The sequence below is a fragment of the Pantherophis guttatus genome, chromosome 10 (assembly GCF_059756535.1).
Source record: "Pantherophis guttatus breed Tessera chromosome 10, ASM5975653v1, whole genome shotgun sequence".
NCBI lineage: Eukaryota > Metazoa > Chordata > Lepidosauria > Squamata > Colubridae > Pantherophis > Pantherophis guttatus.
Window position 1 is genome coordinate 24,258,240 of NC_142072.1, and position 23,436 is coordinate 24,281,675.

At 38.1% G+C, this 23,436-nt stretch overlaps 1 protein-coding gene across 2 annotated transcripts in view; it reads left to right on the forward strand.

Annotated features, from left to right (window-relative positions):
- The window catches only part of NFYC (nuclear transcription factor Y subunit gamma), a 56,278-nt gene that overhangs the window by 8,836 nt on the left and 24,006 nt on the right, over positions 1 to 23,436 (forward strand). Inside the window, exons 1-2 of one of the 2 annotated variants that reach the window (XM_034413358.3) lie at positions 2,820 to 3,107; positions 19,318 to 19,427. In XM_034413358.3, coding sequence (XP_034269249.1) covers positions 19,326 to 19,427 — 102 coding nt within the window. In that variant the 5' untranslated portion in view covers positions 2,820 to 3,107; positions 19,318 to 19,325. Of the gene's footprint in view, positions 1 to 2,819; positions 3,108 to 19,317; positions 19,428 to 23,436 lie in introns of those variants that run through there. The other variant, XM_034413357.3, reaches the window with a different exon arrangement.

Consider the following 23,436-nt stretch of genomic DNA (forward strand, 5'->3'; position numbering starts at 1 on the left):
TGTAAGTGACTTATCTTCTAGTGCTAGATGATTGAAGTCTCTCATAGCTACTGTCAGGGCTATGTAACAGCACCCCAACCTTTTTTACAGTAGCTGATATGCTGTCACTTCTCTTTAAATAATTATCAAACACACATACATACAACTGAGCCAAATCATGTTGAAGTCACCATGGAGTGCTGGAGAAAGTCTTGAATTTTCCAGACCTCTTCCAAGTCTGCGACACACTTAGTTCTGTTTGTATTGTGTCTTTGTATTGTTTATTTCCACAATAAACTTTTGATCCAAAGGTGGGGAAAAATGACCTTTCTCCTGACTTGAAATGATTTGAGTTTTAGAAAACGTCTTATAGAAATGTGGTCAACTGATAATATGACAAGAGAGTCTCTTCAGCTACTTACCGTATTTGGAAGTGTTGCTTGGACTAGATCAGGGCTGTCGTCACGGTGATGTCATGTGACGTATCACGGCTTTTCCCCCCTTCGCTAAACCGGGCATGGGTGTGGCCAGAGCGTGACGCATCCGGCCTACAGGCCGCGAGTTTGACAGCCCTGGACTAGATGTAAACCCTCCAGCAAATCAGTATTTTTCAAACCTGGCAACTTACAGATGTGTGGATTTCAACTCCTAGAATTCCCCAGCAACCACCAGAGCTGGCTGGGGAATTCTGGGAATTGAAGTCCACACATCTGAAGTTGCCAAGTTTGAGAAATGCTGAAAGAATTAGATTCCCCCCCCCAACTATTCACAGAAATGAAAATATAAGATATTCATCATCACCACCCACTTTTCTGAACTGCTTTCTTATATATTCACAGTTCTTCTTCCTTGAAGCCTGGGATTCTCTGTTTCCTAGTAACCTTTTGCTACTGAAATGCAGGAAAGTAGTTTTGCTCTCCTTGTGTGCATCTTGGACTGCCTCTCCGTTCCTAGTTATGGCCCTTTTCCATAATTTAAGATGACATTTGTTTGCTGCCTTTTTATGAACATTTCAGCTGCCTTTTCAATCTTCTATTTAGGTTTAGTTATAATTTAGCTGACTTCTAAACTACAAAATACTTTGAGGTGTTGCATAGTACCATTTCTTCACTAACTTAGAACTTTATTTTTAAGAGGAATCTAATAGATATAGTGATTTAAATTTAGAACAGCCTCCCTGACCTCTTGCTGATCTGGGATACTCAAGAGTTGTAGTTCAACACTTCTGGAGTTCCAAAGTTAGAAAACTTGATGCAGAGACTGTACCAATGCAGTTGCTACATTATACCAACTGATATATTAAGGATACCTTTTTTAAAAAAAATGCAAATGCAGTTGAAAACAAAGATTAATATAAATCGCCTGAGTTTTTTGATGTGTTCCCCCCTCTCACCCCATCTTGGTTTTAAATTACACCCTTGAGGATTCTACCTAAAATATGTATAATCTCAGGGCATTTTGTGTATGAAATGTATGCATTATGTTTATTTATTTATTTTATTTTCTGAATGGTTTGAATAACTTTGCAAGTTTGAGGTTAGCCCCCAAGCAAGGAATTCTGCATTTCACAATACATTTTTTTTTTAAATCCTTTTTTTGTAAAGGAAAAGCCTAAGTTTCGATCAATACTCAAGAGTGTTCGGGAAGAACTTTGAAAGGAAACCTTAAGGCCACCTCTGGGGATGTTGCCAAGACCTCTTTGCTGTGCCTTCCCTCTTATCCTTTCCGTTTCTCTTCACTGGTCCTGCCCCTTTCCCCCTCTTCTTTCATTCCAACGGCCAGCCCAACCCATCCCTCGTTTTAACACAGCCTCGCCACCAGAAACACAACTGCCCTGCTTGCCATTTAAACAACACAGATGCGGTTGAGAAAGAGAGTTGCCCTCATCCAAGAAATCGGCTGGGTTGGTAAACTGCTGAGCCAGGATGAGAGCTTATGGGGATGGGGGAGATCCCAGGAGCGCCTAAGGACCACTTTAAAAGGGGGGGGGGGAAGAGAAGAGAAACTGAGCATTTGCACACATCCCCCCCTCCCCCCCGCCTGAATTCCCCATTATTGGTGATGGCGAAACCGAGGCTCTAAAAATCAAACCTTGGGGATTCCTGCCTCGTTTTTTTTCTGGCTCACGATTTTAAAGCACTATTTCTGAAGGCACTTATAAAAAGCCAAGCTGCCTTTTTCAAGGAACAGCCCCCGGATCCCACCGCAATGCCCCTTAAACCCTTCAAAACATGGAACCTTAATCATTTTTTAAGAAAGAAACTCCCCCCCCCCAAAATCTCCTTCCCCCCCAAAAAAACCCCTCCAGGGTCAGCCACGCCAAAGATCGTCTATTCCAGGGGTCTCCAACCTTGGCAACTTTAAGACTTGTGGACTTCAACTCCCAGAATTCCTCAGCCAGCAAAGCTGGCTGAGGAATTCTGGGAGTTGAAGTCCAAAAGTCTTAAAGTTGCCAAGGTTGGAGACCCCTGGTCTATTCAATAGACTCCATTTCATCTGCTTTTCCCCTTTGCACCTCCTCCCCCCCTCCCCGCCCGCTCGCCTGCCCGCCCCGCTTTGCTCCATTGTGACCCTGGAGCGCCTCCACTTCACGGAGATCCGCCTTTTACATAAGTTGCTCCTGGCTTGAAGTCTCCGCGTCTGACCCCTGTTCTGCCTTCTCAAGGTAACTTGCAAAGCAGGAAGTGTACAAAGGAGGGTTTAAAGTGACGAGCGGAGCAGCCAATCCGCTTGCGGGGGACTCCTCGAGGAAGGCGCTTAGCCAACGAGGGGCCGGCCGAGGGGAGGTTCGGTATCGGGTAGCAAGCTAGATTGAATGCCTTTCACCGTTAAAGTGGAAGGAGGCTGCACCGTGTCTCATTGGAGTCCCTGGGAGTTTTGCACTGAGGCAGGGGTCAGCTGAAAGACAAAGAAAAATGGCGAATAGTTTGGGAGGGCAGCTGCTCAGTTTTGCACCACAGTGGACACTCCAGAGAGCTTGGCCTGCATCTCCTGCTGCCTTTGTTTCCTCTTTGCTCCACGTCTCTCTTCCCCTCTTCTTTTTGTGTGTGGAGAAGGACTAGAAATGGCTAAATTAGCTCTGTCAGAGGAGGCATGATTAGCTGCCTGTAAAATTAACGCTATCCCCGGTAAGTTAGTTTTGTTTTTTTTGTGCATTGCTTTTGTTTTGCTTTCCTAATGTAGCAATCCTCGGAGTGGTCCTGAAATCCCAAAGTGCAGATAAGTTGAAACTGTCTCAGAAAATGGCCCCTTGCTTGGCAAGCTTAAGGGAGCACCTATCTTACCTTGCTATCCTTGGCTTAAGCCCAGCCTGTCTCTCTTTCTCTTTCTCTTTCTCTCTCTCCCCCATTTTAATAGCTGTGAAAACGAAGACAGTTTTGGTCAGAGATGCATAGGTTTTTGTTTTTGCATAAAATCAGGGTCAAAAAAGCTGGGACTCTTCTCCCATCCACTTTCCAGTAATTTGTCTTTTTTGAAATGCACAGAAGCTTTTGTGGAAGGCAAAAAAAAATGTAAGCAGAGTGTTCTTCAGCTTCCCTTTTGATTTTAGGAAAGATGACATTGGCAACAAGCTTGGGAGGGGGTCGAGGTGTCAATATAAAGTATTTGGACTGATATATTTGCATATCTGAATTAAATGCCACCTATTTGTAACAGTACTTGTATGTTGACATCTGTTTCATCTGTCATTCCTTTTTCTTCCTTGTCTCCACCCACATCCCAATATTATGTACCTTGACTGATGGGGCTGCAGGATTGAAAGGGTTCTTTCTTAAAATGACATGTTTTAAGCAGCATGAGTCATAACAATTTGTTACCTATCAATTCATAAAGCTAATTTCCCAGTATGGTCTTTGGACCTTTGTTACATTATGTTGGGTTTGGAAAGTAGAAAGGAAAGGAGCTCCTCTGTTCCCTTAGTTTCATCTAGATCTACTTTAAGTAAAAAGGAAACCTAACCAACAGCTGAAGAAAAGTTTGTGTGGGATAGCTGAAAACTTGCTTCTCTTCTAACTTGCTGTGTCTTTTTATAAGTATAAGAATACTTTGGGTTGTTTTAAAGTCAGTGATGAAGGTCACTGGAATGTTCCTGATATTGAGATATCTCATCCTTTAATGGATTAAGGTGAATAAGTGTACTCTGGAATGCTTTTATAGCAAAGGGCTTACCTGTTTGTCTTAAGTAAAGAGTTACACCTGAGTTCTTTACATTTTTTCCCTTCCCTTTCATCTGAGTGGAATAGCGTTGCAGTAAAAGTTGCTGAAGCAAGGCCTGCCTGTGCAAGCAAGAGTGACCTTGAAGCACAGCTTCTCTGGGTTTTAACTGTTGAAGGACGAAGTTTGTTTATGCTGTTTGGAGCTGGTGAAAGGAATCAGTTGGAAGGAAGAAACGGTGGGTTACTAGTACCTGAGAAAGTCACTATGAATAACATGAGCATCTGAAACTAAAGCCATTTTAATGAAGAGCTTTGAACTACTTATTCCCTTATGTCTTCTCTGCCCCACTATTAGCCTTATTCTCAAAGGTTTCAAGAGGGTGGAGTATTTTAACTCTTCAGTAATCCAGAAATATGACACATTTATGCCTTTCTCTCATCCATAACCTTCATTTACTGGCCTTGAGCAACATTTTGAAAGTTCAGATAGGTTATCTGTTCTTTTTCCTTAAAAGATGTCATGTGTGATGGTTTAATAATGCAAAATCTTTTCTGTACTTATTAAGCACCATCACAATTTAGGAATGCCTCCTGGGAATAAATTTCACCAAATTTACTACCAAATAAAGGTTTCAGTTAAGAATCAGGAATCTACACGTCATAGTCCTTCAGAAGTGGCCTTAGCACTCACCTGGCTTGCTGAAGGGAGGAGGAAGCAGGTCCATCTTCTTTCCTCCATCTGTTCTGCTTTGTGTCAGACTGCTATTCACTTCTACTTTTTTCCTTTGCATTTTCAGGAAATAACTCTATTGTTGGAAGCAATCTTACAAACAAATGCTGCACTTCTAATAGCATCTTTCAATAAACTACCGTGAGAGCTCTAACAGTATGTTTAGGTTTCCCATTTGCCATTGAAGTTTTGGAAAACAAAGTTACCCATTGTTGTTCATAATATAAAAAATGTAGTGCACAGCCAGCTGAAGCTTTCCATGTGCATCTTTGGACTAATGGGAACTGCAGTCATTGTTATTTCACTAGGTATCACATGTTTCCTCTTGGATTTTACATCTCATGTAGTTTGATTACACCTAGAAGCTTATTTTTTTTCTTTTGCAAGTAGTAGTTTCAGCTTTGATAGGATTCATACAATCTCGTTGTGACCCAAAAGGTATACTTTTCCTCATGTAAGCAGGTAAACCACCAGATTTATTAGAAAATATATTAACGTTATGTAGAGACAAAATACTTAATGTACACTAATGTATGATCCCTACTTTAGCAACCATAGTACTTGGCTTCATAAATTGTGCTAATGTAATGTGTGCAAACCATCATGCCCTAGTGCAATATGTGATAGTGCCCACAGTTTATAAGGCCTGGTTGCTTCCATCCCTTTATTCCAGTTTAAAAATTGCTTACTTTTTTTTTTTTTTTTTTTGCTTTAATTTATATGCCGCCCTTCTCCGGAGACTCAGGGCTGCTTACAATGCGTTAAGCAATAGCCTTCATACTTTTGTATATTTATACAAAGTCAGCTTATTGCCCCCACAATCTGGGTCCTCATTTTACCTATCTTAGAAAGGATGGAAGACTGAGTCAACCTTGAGCCTGGTGAGATTTGAACTTGTAGTAATTGCAGGCAGCTGGTGTTAATCACAATGCTTTAGTCCACTGTACTACAGGTTCTTTACTTTATTTTCTCTTATGCTATTTCTAAGTATCTATCCTCATTTCAGTCAAATAGCTTGGTTCCATTAGCAACTTTTAGATATTTTATTATGGGTGTTATTACTAATGGCAAACAAGCTGGCTTGCAATACAATTTTGCTGAATTATTTTTTTGTCTCTCACTCCAGCAACAATTTTTGATAACCACAGAGGCCCTAACTATGTCTTCCATTTTTCCAAACAAAGATCCATGATTTTTGCTTTCATTTTTTTAATCTGTTCAGCATTCTAAATAACATTTGCATGCGTGCTCGCGTGTTGATACATTTGCATAGGGCTTGTGTAAACAGTATGTAAATTTTGGGTTGTTTTCATATATTACGGTTGTGCCTGTTGAATTGCTTTCATTTGGTTCCCTCAATTAGTAGCTAACAAATGCTGTGGTTTGTTAACCATGGTTATGATTTAGTATAATCTGTGAACACAACCATGATATTGGTTTGACATAATTATGTTAAGCTCTTTTTTTTTCTTGGCATTTTGATACATGATCTCAAGCTACCACTTTTTTTAGAAAATTGTGGTTAATGGATTAGTGTTATGTAAATCAGCTGCTTGTAATTTGTTTTAATAAACATAAGTAAAGCCATGGTTTAGCGTACTGTGTAAAACCAGTGACTGTTCTTCAGAATCTCAGATTCTTTCCCTCCATCTTAAATGTTTTTTTATCTTTTTATGGGACATTTATTTTACAAATAAATGAACACTGAAGATGGCTAGCTCATATTTATGATCTGGAAATGAAAGCAGACTATTGCATACTATATAATATATAACATAAGGATCAGAATATACAAATCTACCAATGTCCCAAAGGTGCTTTTTTCAAGAGGCAACTGGACTTTCTGGTTTTTCTTTGAAGACATTTCACTTCTCATCCAAGAAGCTTCTTCAGCTCTGACTGGATGTTGGGGAATGGGAGGATTTATACTCCTTGCAGACAGCTGGTCATTTGCATTCTTTTAGTGGGTCATTAAGGTCACCTGAAGGTTTATCTGTGTCATCAGGGTCACATGAGTGGTGCAAATTGGTGTGGAGCCTTCTTGGAACTATTGAAAAGATAACCATGACCTGGATGACTGAGAATCTCCATAGACAAATCTACCAGTGCTTTGAGTTTTTCTTATCCTCTTATTTGAGCAAGATTTTAACCAAACATATTTGCTAATTTCGGTATTATGAGTCAAATTGTTAACATATAACACCTGGGGTGGTTAAAAAAAAGATTTGTCCCACACATATATGTATGGAACTGTATGTTCTGTTAAGCCATTGTTTAGTATAATGTGTGAATCCAGGTATAGTTGTTTGAATAACACAATTTATGCCATAAGACATATCAACTTTTCTATAGTAGCTTAGTTAACCCTGAATGAAACAAACCTTGGCTTTTAAATTGGTTTATACTAATAAAATAAAATACATATTTTCCACTATCTTTAGAGAATATGGCTTATTAGATAACAATACAAATAATGATTAACAAGATATTAAAAGCTGAGAAAATCCACATTTGTTGAGGGTGGTGCTTGGAGTATGTCCAGTGCCACAGTTGTTGCAAAAACCCAAACTTTTAAGCAGAGAAAATGAATTATTTCCGATGTTCCTTAAAGTTCTGAGGAACCCACAATTGTTTGCCTTTAAATGGGTAAAAAGTGCTCCTTGTTGGTTCAGATTTTTCATGTGCTTTTTTGTAGCTTCTCTCATAAACTAATCTGCTTTTTGAATGTGACTTAAAAATCATTATTTATGAACTTGATCTATCACTTTGCTGTTTGTATGTACAATGAGACCTTATGCACCGGAGACAATTCCTTGTGTGTCCAATCACACTTGGCCAATAAAGAATAAAGAATAAGAATAAGTAATGATGTTGCTTTATATGGTTCTTGATAGAGAACAAGGATGGTGTTACAAAATGTGGCTTCCTAATAGTTCTGTGAACTGTCTCCTCTTTGACTGGCATACAGTAAAAAAAGGTACGGTATCATATTACAACTGCATTATTTGTAAGCCACCTAGAGTCACTTTTGGTGAGATAAACAGCTATATAAATTTGCTCGATAAATAAATAAGGAAAGAGCTTAAGGATGGTAACTTTGCCCTTGGAAATAGTATAAATTAACTGCCTAGTTAATAACTCAAGAATGTGATGAAGGTAAAATAGCATTTTATAGCCATGATCTTATTTCACAAGCTTGCTGTGTTTTGTATATCGACTAAATTATTTTGTGCAGAAGTGTGTGAGAAAGAGGAAGGGCAAAAAAGTTTTTTTTATATATTGTGCTGGACATCTTCCTGTTCCAAAATTCACTGCAACATTCTCTCTCACCTGCATGTAGAATTATGATACCCTGGCAGTGCATTTTCATGGCATTCAATTTGGGAAGGTAGATATGAAGAGTCTTTATCCTCTTTTCAGTCACAATCTTATGAAATTATGTTTATAAAGTGTAGAAGAAATGGAGATAGTGATAGATTTTATCTTCCTGGGCTCCAAGATCACCGCAGATGGGGACTGTAGCCAAGAAATTAAAAGACGCTTGCTCCTGGGGAGGAAAGCTATGGCAAATCAAGACAGCATACTAAAAAGCAGAGACATCACCCAGCCAACAAAAGTGCACATAGTCAAGGCTATGGTTTTCCCAGTTACAATGTATGGCTGTGAAAGTTAGACCATAAGCTGAGTTGGACCATAAGCTGAGCGCCAAAGAATGGAGGCCTTTGAACTCTGGTGCTGGAGAAGACTCCTGTGAGTCCCTTGGGCTGCAAGGCGATCAAACCGGTAAGTCGTAGAGGAGATCAACCCTGCCTGCTCTTTAGAAGGCCAGATCTTGAAGATGAAACTCAAATACTTTGGCCACCTAATGAGAAGGAAGGACTCACTGGAGAAGAGCCTAATGCTGGGAAAGATTGAGGGCAAAAGAAGAAAAGGACGACAGAACGAGGTGGCTGGATGGAGTCACTGAAGCAGTCAGCGTGAGTTTAAATGGTCTCCGGGGGATGGTAGAAGACAGGAAGGCCTGGAGGAACGTTGCCCAGGGGGTTGCAATGGGTCAGACACGACTTCGCAACTAACAACATAAAATGCCCTTCTCACTCCCAGGATCCCTCACAATTATAATTTAGACTATGGGAAAAATTAGAACATTCCCCTATCTGTGTTTCCCAAAAGACTGGCAATGTTTCATAATGGATCATTGTTTGTTTCCTTGTGTTACTTATAAAAACAACAAAAGTGGGATAAAAAAATGTCAGAGTCTTCACAATAGACTCTGAAAAAGTGTGATCTGTGTTACACTATCTCTGTCTTCTTGTCCTTGACTTACAACAGTTTGTTTAGTGACCATTCAAATTACAATGCAATTAAAAATGTGACTTATGGCCATTTTTCACAGTTACAACCTTTGCAGGATCCCTATGATCATATCAAAATTCAAATGCTTGGCAACTGGTTCATATTTATGACCGTTGCTATGTCCCAAGGTCATGTGATCACCTTTGCAACCTTCTGACAAGCAAAGCCAGATTCAATTAACAATTGGGTTACTAACTTATCAACTGCAGTGATTCAACAACTGTGGCAAGAAAGGTTGTAAAATGTAACAAAGTGAATTTGTTAAATTCAGTTAACAAATGTCTCACTTAACAACAGACATTTTGGGCTCAATTGTGGTCGTAAGGCGAGGACTACATGTAATGGCTCTGAAGTACAGTGGTAACATTTACTTCTTTTTCTGCACTGATTCTGCACTTGGAAAGTGCCTTGCTCACCAAGGAAAACTTGTAAAGTAGGAAAATCTAATGTAACATAGTGACAGCTTTAACAAAACCAGTCAAAGTAAATGTTTAACTTTTAAAGTACCATTTTTAAATATGCCCTTGAACTGCTTGGTTTAAAGGCAAGCACAATAATTGATGGAAATAGCAATGCCAATATGTCTTACTCCTCTCTTAATACATTACTTTTTAAAACTAGCAAGTGAAGCATTTTCCAAATGGCTGGCGATTGAGGTGGGCCATGAAGGAAAGGTCATTTCTTCTTTGGCATGCAGCTGACCACTTTTCTTCTGGAACATGGTTGCTTGCTGGTCCTGTCTGGTGTACAGCTTTATTGTTCAGTCGTACCCTGAAAAAAACTTTGTAGTGGGAAAGTGTTATGTAGTGGTCTGATATTAAATTTTTTGCAGCAGCGAGTTATGCAGTGTAAAGTTCTGTTTAATTTTGTGTGATATGATATAAATCCATTGTGCTCATTCTGCCTTAATTAAAATACATAGATTGTGAACACTTAATGAGAATAAGCTGGCAAAAAAGAGACTTTCTCACAAGCCACAGATGTATTTATTCAATATTGTTTAATAATTCTGATACTGAGCTGAAAACGGGAAAATGATAATTCTTGTCAAATGCTGGAAGGTACTTACCCATCATATATTTTACCACAAACATAGGTGGGTAGGGTTTGACAGAGATAATGTAAATCAACAATGGGTATTATTTCAGCTAAAACGTAGTTAAGGTTTTGAGATTAAGAATAGATGTACTGAGAATAAAGTCGATTTGTAGACCTCACAGGTACCCACATTCTTGAACTGTTTCATTAATAGGTTGTGCCTATCAGAGCTTATTCTGGCGCTTGTTCCTAACATAGATTCTTCCCAAGCAGGTTCTCCAGCTTCTCTGCAACCATGAGAACTGAGATAATTTAATCTTCTTGTTGCCCAGAAACAAAGTTTTTGTGGAGGAAAGCATCTGATTATATTAGTAAAGTGACAGATAAGGTTGTGGATGATCTTTCAATGACAGGTATTCCTCATTTAGCAACTGCTTCATAAACGATTCACAATGAATGATGCTAATGAAAAAATAATGACCATTCCTTGGATTCACATCCTTTGTAGGTTTGTAAAGCAAAGGAAAGGTGAAGTAAGCATAGTCATGGTTTCAGTTAGTAGCATTGGCAATCCCAGTTGTGGGTAGTAAACGAGGACTAAGCCATATGTCTATATCAATAGCCAGTCTTGTGCCATAGTGTGGATATAAACTTTTGTTAGAGTGAAGAGGTGTATGACCAGATTTACAAGCAGATAAATATATTTCCTTAGACATGAAAACCAGCTGGGTAACTTTGAACCAGTCACTCTCTCTCAACCCAACCCACCTCACAAGATTGTTGCTGTGGGGAAAATAGGAGACATGAGTATTAGGTATGTTTGCCAATTTGAGTTTTATATATATAAAAATGATGGGATAAAAAAAAAACTAATAGTAATTTACTGGTAGTTTGTTAACAACCCTCAGGTAACCAATTGTAGTGCTTCTCTGGATGAAGAATTCTTGTCTCTTTCTCAGGTTTTTTATAAGGAAAAAAAAACCCCCTGATATGGATTGTTTTTATGGTTATGATGTGCAGCACTGGCATTGATGTTAGTTTCTTCAACAATGTTTGTTGACATCCTCTTTTATAGGATCACATGCCATGTAATTGATTAACAGCAGTTAATAATTCTATATTTCTATTTCTTAATGAATAGTGGTTTAAAAAGGGAAGATGACATTAGAATGATGGAATAAACCTTGAAGAAAACCAATCCTTGGGATTTATGTATGTTCAGACATTATTTTGAATTATTCCTCATCCCTCCTTTTTTTCCTTTTATCAATTGGAGAATTAATGACAGAAGCTGATCTAAGAAAAGCAGACATAAAATAACATTTTGGAAATAACTTCTGCTGAAAATATATAGCCTTCTGTTTCAATATTGTTTTGGAAGATATTTTATTTTGCTTTATTTCTATACCTCCCAAAACAGTTTACAAGATCAATTGGGGAGTATTAAAGTCATCCCAAACCAACAGAGGTCAGGTAATTATAGTTATTCCATGAATGCCTGAGTGAACAGAAATTTCAATTTTTTGATGAAAGAAGGTATTAGGGAGTAGTCTAGCTTCCGTTTTGAGAAAATATTCCATAATCGGATGGTTTTTACTTAGAAGGTCCACAATACAACACAACTATAGAACAGTGGATTTCAGCCTGGAAAGTAAGTTTTCTGTATATGTTGTGCCAGTCTATCTGATGCTCTTCTTACATTTAAAATCAAACTTCTACATTCTGCATCTATTTAATTGTACAATCTTTAATGTGTTCTATTTTTGAGTCACATTTTAGCAATAGTTTGTAGATAAGGCCCAACAAATGCTCCCAAGTTTCATGTTATGGTACAAGATTCTCAAATTCAGATACCTTAAAATATTCCCCATTATATCTGCAGTTCTTTAAATACTGTAGTATTTATTTGAAGATATTTAAGCCACTCAGGCACACGTGGCCATTATGAAATAAAAATCTGGAAAAAGGGGACATTTTAAATCAAGTATTGCTGTTTAAACTTTGAGGTGCGTCAGAGACAAAATGGAAGATTTTTTGCATGATTACAAATATTGTCTGATTTTGTAGAGCTGTCACCTGAGCATTTTAGGCAAGGTTTGTCTCTGAAGATAGCTATGGCAACGCTATATGAATTTGGGTGATTTATCATATTTTTTTCCTCTTTTTATCCTAGTGGTTTTCTTAGTAACAATATCATATTTCGATACTCTTGTTCTGTAGATGGTATTTCTTTTACATTGTACAGAGAAAAATATTACAGTGCTTCAGAATCAAGTAGTTAAATTCAAGGAAGTTACAATGCAATTCCACATCAATGAAAAATCAGAGCATGAGTGAGACTTTCAAAACTCTTAAGGGCTCAAAAGGCTGTGCAGTTTGTCCTCGACTTCAGCCATTTGTTTAGTGAACATTCAAAGTTACAATGGCTCTGGAAAAAAGTGACTTACAGTCGTATTTCACAGTCGTATTTCACATGACTGTTGCAGCATCCCCGTGGTCACGTTACAAAAATTTAGATGTTTTGCAGCCAACATGTATTAATGACAGTTGCAGTGTCCTGGGGTCATGTGATCACCTTTCGCGACCTTCTGACAAGCAAAGTTAACGGAGAAGCCAGATTCATTTAAGAGCCTTCTTACTAGCTTAACAAATGCAGTGATTCCCTTAACAACTGTGGCAAGACGTGTTGTAAAATGAGGCAAAGCTCACTTAACAACTGTCTGGTTTAGCAATGGAAATTTGGACTCGCTTGTGGTCGTAAGTCAACTACTACTTGTATATTTTTTTCTGATTCTAATGACTTAAGAACTTGCTTTAAGGCATGCTACTAAGAAGTGTAGCCTTTAGCTGCACTACTCCTTGGATAGAAGACTAATGACTAAACCAGAAACAAACTCTTTCTGAAACTCTTACTGGAGCATACTTGGTAATCAAGTATGCCTTCCCTACCACACCTATATAAATAATATCATTAGTAAAATCCGATTTTTTTTACTGCCGGTTCTATGGGCGTGGCTTGGTGGGCATGGCTTGGTGGGCGTGGCAGGGGAAGGATACTGCAAAACCTCCATTCCTACTCCACTCCACTCCAGGGGAAGATACTGCAAAATCCCCATTCCCACCCTACTCTGGGTCCAGGTATTTGCCGGTTCTCCGAACTACTCAAAATTTCTGCTGCCGGTTCTCCAAACTGCTCAAAATTTCCACTACCGGTTCTCCAGAACTTGTCAGAACCTGCTGGATTTCACCCCTGAATAATATAAGGTAGAGAATTTCCGGTTGGTGCCGCAGGGACACAGATGGGGAAATGGCGAGCTCCGCTGAGCCCTGCCAAATCCCCTCTGCTAAGCTGCCGCCGATAGGTCTGCGGACCTCCCCTGTCTTGTAGGGACAGGGGGACAAGAAGGAACGCCTTGGGTGGCCGAGAGGAACGGGCGGGTTCCTCAGGGCCGGAGGCTTCTCCTTCACGCCGGCGGCAGCGGGACGGTAGCCATGCTGGCTGCCCTGAAACTGCGGCAGCCGGGAACAAGGATTGTGCTGGAGGAAGAAGATGAAGAAAGAGCAAAAATCAAGAAGCCGGGTGAGTGACACCAACCCAGGCAAATTATTTGGAATTATTGGAAAATAAGACCCCAAAATTAAAAGCGGCTGTTGGACTGCGGGGCTTAAAGATTGAAAAGGAAAAAAAAATGGGTAAAAGACCCAAATTGAATTTTGTTGAAGGAAGGACCTTTCTCATAGTTAGCACCATCTTATAAGTTTCAATGTTAATGTGATATGTAACCTGTGGAAAAGCAATGACAATTGAGATACGGAGCAACCTTTAGTCTTTCTGAATTGATGGCTGTATAGGTCTAAGTAATACAATTTTCTTTTTTCCATTCTTTCTATGTCAGCATAGTATTTGAATTAACTAGATTAAGGGGCAAAATAGGTTTGACAAAGGACAAAATTACTGTTAGCAATTGTAGCCTAATTTTGTCTTTTAAGGCAATTCCTTTGCTGCTTGGGAGGAGAAAATTCTATGTTAATAACTAATATAGGAAGTTTAGTTATATAACCAACTCCTGCCAGGTCAAAGCAGATTTGATGGATAGGTTCGTGCTATATAAAATCCATATTGGACATCTTGACATAGGAAATAAATTAGTGCTCATTTCAGTCTGATGCTCTCAAACATTCTAAAAGTTAATACTGCAAATAGGCTCTAATGAAAAAAATGTAAATCCCTCCGTGAATTTAATGGTGGAGTGCAGAAGAAGAATCTTTAAATTAGTGGATTTCCTCTGGCTTCATTAGAATCATTTCCAATTTAGCTTATGCTGATGAATCCATGTGCAATTGCTATGAAACTCTAGCACATTACTGCAGATTCTGAAGCTAGGGAGATATTTTAAAGTGCCTTCAATTAACCAAAAAACCTGACCTGTCCTCCCTTGTGAGCATTTACAAAGTCTTTTCACTGCATCTTGACCTAATTAATTTTAGCAGTTTTTTTAAAAAAAAACTACAGATGCTTTTTCTGTTGTGAGTTTGCTTCTTTCTCATGCCTTCTACAGTGTAAAAAATATAGATACTGTATACATTATTTTTGTTTGTTTCATATGTTACGATTGTCAACTAAATGTACATTTGAAAGATCTGATTACATTTTGTGTACTTATGCTAGCCAGTTCTCTAGATATCCTTAACAGAATTCCTATTTCTGCAAGCTATGATGCTCTGCATATTAAAGAATATTCATCAAAACTTCTTCAACCTGGACACTTAGAAAATTTAACTAATTGTAGATAATATATATATATTTTTAAAAAAGTTATGTATGAGGATAATTGTTCTTAAGTTAAGCAACTTAACTGCTATTCATTTCCCCATAGGATGATTTAGAGGTAGTTTTTACTTTAAAAAAGAACTTGCTGTTTTACACCGCATGAGTGAAAATTCATGTAGTAATTGTTTTTGGACAATTTTGTTCCAAACAATAGACTTATACTGTGGGTGTGTTTGGCGGGAGAGAAGGCCAAAATAAAATCCACCACACACAATGGATCATAAGTCAGTGGGAATCATATCCACTTATGTTAGAATTGTTCTTGGCCTTAAACCATTTCCCATTACGCCACTGCATAAAAAGATTGTAGGCATTCAAACTTTTAAATAAAGCAATCTTTTATTTCTCTCACTCTTCTATGCAAACTTTGAATGATATAGTTAACACAGTCATTTCTAAAAGTATCTTCGGTATTATTTTTGAAGAGAACATTTAGCAGATTTAAATTTCATTGGTTGGACCTTGTTTTTATCTTATTTTAAAAGAAAATAATCACTTTGATCCAGACTGCAGACTTTCAGTTTTGCTCTTAAATAGTTCTGTAAATGTTCTTTTTAAATAATTTGATGCTTTCTTCACCTTTTCCAGGCCATACTCCATATGTGGACCTAATTCCCAAAGAAAGTGAAGTTGTTGTTAAAAACATGTTGCTCTAATCATAAGCCTTATAGCAACCCTAACCAGCATCCTAGCTTGTTAGAGAAAGGGTGTTATCTGTTTACACAACTATGGAGATTCTCTGTCATCCAGGCCATGATTGTCTCAAAGGTGCTTTCTCAAAAGGCAACTCGACTTCCTTTGTTTTTCCTTGAAGATGTTTCGCTTCTCATCTAAGAAGCTTCATTGGTTGGGACAGGATAGTGGGGGGCGGGGGGGATGGAAGGATCATCTTCCAATCCCCCTTCCCCCCCCATCATCCTTCCATTGCTCCCACCCACCATCCTGCCAGAACTGATGAAACATCTTGGATGAGAAGCGAAACATCTTCAAGGGAAAACAAAGAAAGCACCTTTGGGATATCTCTTTACACCCACAACTCTAGGGTTACTTGCAAATATGATGTATTTCAAATTTGTTCCTTGCACTTTCAGCTGTGTCTTTTGACTCTGCAGTTGTGGTACAGTTGGAAGAGCTCATTCTTAAGGAAATATTGCTCACCAATATTACTTAGTTGAGGTAGTTGGGTTCTCTGCCCCCCCCCCAATTTAATCCAAACTAGAATATCATTCATGAGGACAAAGTAACCCAACAATATTTTCCGTACAGTTACAAAAGAAAGTCAATATTGTGCAATTTTTGGGAAGTAATATTGTCATGTTTCTTTTTCAAATCCAGATCAGTAATATGGTAGATGATGAGCTGACATCAGGGGTGAAATCCAGCAGGTTCTGACAGGTTCTGGAGAACCGGTAGTGGAAATTTTGAGCAGTTTGGAGAACTGGCAAATGCCACCTCTGGCTGGCCCCAGAGTGGGGTGGGAATGGAGATTTTGCAATATCCTTCCCCTGCCACGCCCACCAAGCCACACCACGCCCACCAAGCCACGCCCACAGAACCAGTAGTAAAAAAAAATTGGACTTCATCACTGTCTGACATGTTTATTGAGTGAACAACTCTTGGGTTCTCCTCACCTTGTATGTTAATATGTATCCTTTCATGGTTCAATTTGGAGCTAATAAGGGAAGGATATAATCTTTATCAGATTAAATTTACTCGGCAATTATAAAATATGCTAAAATATAGTTTGCTAGTTTTTGGTTTTCAGTATGGAAGCACCACCATTATTTTAACATGTGGTATGAATGTGAGGCAATCACCTTAGGTGAGTATGTGCTATGGTCTCATATATTTTTTTTAATCTGTTGTTTATATATCTGTGGCTTTTATCCATTTGTTTATTTGCACCCCGAGTCACTGGTGGTGAGTTGGACAGCTATACCACTTCAATAAATAAATAAATATTGTAGTTTACTGGTTTAAGTGCTGGACTGCAGTCCACGTCTTAGCCAAAGAGGTTTATTAGGCAATTTAGGGTCGTTCACACTCATTCACCTACCTGAACTCATTTCACAGGGTGGTTGTTATGGGGGAAACGGGGAAGAATGACCACTATATATATTGCAGTAAGCTCCTGAAGAAAAACAACAATAAATGTAACAAATAATGTTTCATATGCAACTACATGATTGTGTTTTGCTAAACAAGTTTGGGTTACAGTATATTTTGTGAATCCAGCTAGAGCGTTCATTGTGTTGTGGAGAGGATTAAATAAAACCACTCCAAAATAGTATGACATTTGGTGTCCTTGCTGCTCTCCGAACTTTGTGGTTTTCTTGCAGACATTTCATTACCAAACTAGATAACATCATCAGTGTAAACTGATGACCCTTTCTCCTCAAGGGTTAGCTATGTGTGCTTTAGCTTTCAGGATGCTTCCTCGTTTAACATCAGTCCATATCCTTTATCTATTAGATTTGTATGCTGCTACAAACTGCTTTCAACAGTTCACACAATGTGTACCTGGAGTTCTTTGTATGTATACTTGCTTCTGAAGTTGCTACATTTGGCAGAAGGGGTTTCCCACAATGAACACTGACTTTATTTGGGGATCCCTCTACCCTGATTGCTCCTAATATGGTTCCTAAAGAAAAATGAATGTTTATCCTTTCCCTTCCCCCCTAAAAAAGTCTGTGCTAAGAATGTTTATAATTCTCTCAAAGGAATTAACTTGTTGGATTTAGAATGAATTTCCATTTGATCTTGATTTTCCATCTGAATGGAAAAAGTCAAGCCCAGACCCTTACAGAGAAGCTACAAATATCTTCTAAACCTGGATATATTTATATCCTCTTGAGGTTCAATCGCCACAACATATCCCTGCATTGGATTTAAGCTTTAAGCTGCACCAAATATTGAGAAATGTAGAATGGAACACCTGCTGCTATAAGTAGAAATTTGGGATATAAATTGAATACATAAATAAAAATAAATAAATTATTCATGTCAGAAAAAGCTGAAAGAAAAAGAAAAGCAGGGAAAAAAGAAGAATCATAGGAAGACACAGAGGGTGGTCTCTTATGAGTGAATACCTTTGGGCCAACCACAGTCTTTAGTTAATTATTTATGTTTTCTTCTAGATTATTCAGAAATTAATCCTTGAAAGACAACTTGTCTCTCCTGTCTATTGGTAATAAGATAAAGACTGCAAACCAAAGCAAAATATTGAGATTTTTTTTTAAAGCTGATTTAGGATCCTCACTTCTATTTCCTCGTGTTTCCCTAGCAGGGTTGTGAAAGAGCTTTAGATTTGACTCCCAGAAATTGTCTGGGAGATTGAATACAGCATCTTTGGATGCTCCTTTAAGAAGCCATGCCTTTTTCCAGGATTTCATGGCTGCTTGGGCCTACTGTCATTCTATGGAGGAGCCATACAATCTTGGAAACAGATGAGTCAGAGCATTATTCAAACAGTAATATTCAAAATGCATGATGATGTAACCACACACACACACACACATACATACATGTACAACAAGTCAGTACAGGTGAACTTAGAAGTTAAGGCAAACATACTATTTGAATGAGTCCTGCTGTGCTTAGGTGAGGATAACATAACATCTTCATTTGAAATAGGTTTGTCCTTGTCTTAGACCAAGGATGAGGAACGATGGCCCCTTTATGACTTGTGGACTTCAACTCCCAGAATTCCTGAGTCAGCCAGCCATGCTGGCTCAGGAATTCTTGGAGTTGAAGTCTACAAATCATAAAGGGGCCATCGTTCCTCACCCCTGGTCTAAGACTAATAAAGGTATCTGAATTAAATCTGTGGAAGAGAAGATAGGAAGTTCCTTGACAGATCATGGTAAATACAAATGCTTGATAGAGAAGGATCTTCATGGCCTTGTGCAAGAAAAAGGAATATCAGGAAGTATATCTATAAAACATAAAAAATATGCCTTGAAGTGTACCAAGCAGAATAGGGAATAGGAATAGAATCAGACCTTACAAAACTCCTTGACCAACAAAATTGCTTTGTTCCAAGGTTTGATGGAATAAAATCTATGTTGTTGAAAGAGATTTGAGGAAGAACCTCTCTAGGTTCTTGCTTTGAAGCTTTATGGAACATCTTTATTTTACTTTACAATTCACCATATACTATATATCTTTTAAAATATACCTTATCCACACCATCTTTACATTTAATATATTACTTGCTTTCTTTCCAGTTACCATAATGTCCACGGATGGGGGTTTTGCAGGAGGAAACAGTGATGCACAGCAGTGTCTTCAATCTTTCTGGCCTCGAGTCATGGATGAGATTCGAAACCTAACAGTGGTAAGATTTTTTTCGTTACCATCCCACAGAGAAATTGTTTATAGACCTCTTGCTAGTTATGTCCATGAGCATTTAGTGATTTTTCATGTTGTGCTTTTGAAGGAGAGAAAGTTCAGACTTTTTACAATGTTAATGACTCTAAAATTTTTAAAAAAACCTTATCTCCTCCTTGAGTTGCTAGTTACTAGAGCAACTAGAGTGGGAAAATCACCCTTTTCTGATTTTGCAACAAAATGTTTATCAGCTACCTCTTTCTATATAAAATATATTCTCTAGATACTCCTAAGAAGGACTAGTAGATGTATTTCAATCAAAAAGTAATTGAACGCCATAAAAATCTTCCTGTCAGTGCTGGCATCTTCATCTGCCATTTTTCATTTAGTTCTTCACTGAAACAGTGTCATTAAAATATGGTATCATCCACATGCTTAGAAATATTAAAAATACTTTGCTCTTACCTTCAAGTCAGAAGAAGTTCCATAGTTCCATGTTGAGCGGTGTACTGTTTCAGCCATGGACAAGCATCCATTTCTATATATGGCTTTCTCTGGTTAAACATAATCCATTAAGTGGTCTCCACTACAGAGCCATTTGGTCTTGAAAACCTGTCATTGCATCTTTTAGGAACGACTTCAGCGATATACTATTAAAACTCTCGTGTTTGTAATCTCTAACTAGGTGAAACAATGCATCACAAAATAAAATTTTTTACCTCAAATTTGTTACCTCAAATTTATCTATTTGTATTCCACCTTTACTATTTCTGCAAGTAACTCAAGGCAATGAAACACACATTTCACCTCCTATTTTCTCCACAACAACAATCCTGTGAGCTGAGTTAATCTGAGAGAGAGTGACTGGCCTAAGGACACCCAGCTGGCTAAGGCAGGACTTGAACTCTGGGTTTTCAGCCTGGTGCCTTAACCACTAAACCAGACTGGCTCTCTATATAACAAGGATAATGGGGCCATTGGCATTGAGAATAGCAGACTGACCAGCACAGATTCATGCATAGGCATCATACTGGCACCCCAGCTAACTAGTTGGCCACACTCAGAAGTTTGACTGGCATTACACCACTCCCAGCTGGCTAGTTTAGCTGCATTCTGACCTTTTTCAAGAAGATATTGGCATTCATTGACACCCAGGTTAATGCCCCCATCCCCACCCATCCTTAGCCTAGAAAAAGGAAAGTCAGTTCAGAGGGTGTGTAGATGAGTGGGAGAAGCAGGAGGTCCTTTATTTTTATTAGCATAGGAATTGTTGGCAGTCCAAATGTGTCAGGAAAATAGAATCCTAAGAGTCAAAATACCTTCACAAGTATAAATTGAAATTATTTGCTGACAATGTTGTACTAGCACTTGCTTAACCTGAGGTTTTCTAAACTGTGTTGATATGCAATATTATAATTTGGTGTCAGGCTAATGAATCAAAGAGGAAACTCAGATGTTGATACGGAAGTTGACAAAGGATGAAAGGCAATTTATATATTGATTAACAGATTTTAATATAAGAAGATATTTGCTTCCTGATTAGTAAACAATTGTTCTTAAATATATTTTTTAAAAAAACCATCTACCGTACTTTTCGGTGTATAAGACGCTCCGGAGTATAAGATGCACCTTATTTTTGAGGGAGGAAAATAAGAAAAAAAATTCTGCTTGAGAGGCTCTCCATTTGCAGGCTCCAAAAGAGTGGGGGCCGGCGGGTGGACGGAGATACACCCAAATTTTCACCCACTTGGGGGAGGGGGGGAGTGCATCTTATGCGCTGAAAAATATGGTATTTGGTTTTTTTTTAAAGTATTTATTTAAGAACAATTGTTCTTAATAAATAAAACTGCAAAATTGTTTACTAAACTGGAAGCAAATAACAGATATTTCCCAGATAGAAGACTTTTACCTTGGTTAGGCAGAATTGCAGCATTTAAGATGAATACTTCACCAAGACTAAATTTTCTATTTCAAATGATTCTAGTTTCTAATGAGAGCAAGGTATGAAACCACTTGCACAAGTAATGAATTATATATGGAGTAATAAAAGGCCAAGAATTAAATTCAAGAACTTGCAGGATTCAAAAGAATGAGGAAGCCAAGTGGCTCTGAATTTCAGATTATGCTATCATGCTGGCAGTCTAACATGGATTTCAGAATGGATTATATTTCCTTATGGTTGCATCACTTCTGTGGAAGGGGAACTCCTTCTGGAGGGGTTGCATAAATATATTTAAATTGATACACACAGAAAAATAAGTTTTCAATATACTGTATAATACTGAATGTTTAAACTTATTAAAGATCAGGACAAATCTAGGAAAAGACTACATCCAGAATTTTCCATTCTTGCTGTCTTACTGAATGCCTAATTTTTTATGAAAAGAGAGCAATTTCTTCAGTTTGTTAGATATTATTAACAGGAGAAAATTAACATCTTTCATGTGTTTGCTATTCAGTGCTCTTCCACACTTAATTGATTTCATGCTGCCAAATAAATAGCACAGCAACAAAACAGTTATGAAAATAAGGCAGAATATTAGAAATCTAGCAATGACAGTTCCAACAGTCCCCGGTTACTGTTCTTAAGTGAATCACATGAGAAGACCTTTGTATGATCAGGACTTCTGACTTCTTACCAATTTCCCCATTGAAATTGATTGTGAGAAGCAGGCAGGGAAGGTCACAAATCGTAATCACATGACCATGGGACACCGTGATAGTTGGAAATAGGATCATGTGATCCCAGGGGCACTGTGACTAATGGAACTTTGAGGACTGGTCATAAATGTCACTCGTTTCGCATCACCATAAGTTTGAATGGTTACTGAATGAGTTGTTAACTAAAAGTTACATGTATAGTCATAAAGATGGAACAATGAGATTAAATTCTCATTGTTCCATCTTTATGACTATACATGTAGTGCAAAAAAATTTATTTACCTCAAATATTAAGCTTAGAATTAGTATAAAATATTTACTGCTGGCGCATTATTCCAATCAGGGTTGCTGAAATAAGCAAGTCCTTTCTGTGAAATATTGGAAATGCAAAAGCAAATTGGTTCCTTGTTCCAATTTGTTACAAAGCCCAATAATACTAGAAATTAATTCATTGTAGAATGGAACACATTTTGAAAAATGTAATCCCAATTCATCCTGAGATATTTTTATTAAACTTACTAAACCACACATTTCTTCCATTTTTTAAAAAACTGGTATTGTATATGTTCGTACTCATACATATTTTATATGTTCTTTATAAAGTTGTAAAGTTGCTGTCCCCACACATATTTAGAGTTCCAGTTTGGAGCAGACTGTACTGACAACTGGAACAACTAAATTTCCACTTGGCTTTGAGTGTTAGATGTTAAAGGACAATGATGGGGAAAGACAGCTAACTATATGGCCTTTCTAAAGACTTCTGTTAAAAACTGGATTGGAAATGAGGTAAGTCCTTGTAGCTAGCATTTTAGAAGGGATCTTTTATACAGGTAAGCCCTAATTTATGGCCAGACATTTAACAACCATTAGATTATTGTGATGGCTGGAACCATAGTTTGGGCTCAGAAAGGATGTTCTACAATCTGGAAATTACTTTCAACCACCATTAAAAGTCCTCCCACTTGCGGTCACATGATTATGATCTGGGTGCTTGGCAACCTATTTACACTTACAGCAAGTTACCAAGTGTCCTGCTCCATTCCCCTAATGACCTGTGTGGTTGTTTAACAACCACAACTAGGAGAGCTGAGATTGCAGTCATTGAATGAAGCAGTCATTATGGGCATCTCATTAATGACCGCTCCATTCAACAACTGAGATTCCAGTTCCAGTTGTTGTCGTAAATCAAGGACTACTACCTCGGTTCCAAGTTGATTGGGTCATTGTCTTCTTTGCTGCTGACAGATTTGTGTAGGATGGGACTTTCTGTAGAGTTCTGCAGTTTCCGTCCCACGGCTTGAATATCGAACTCTTCAGAGGAAAAAAAGACAAGAAAAGCCAGGCTAGCATCTAAT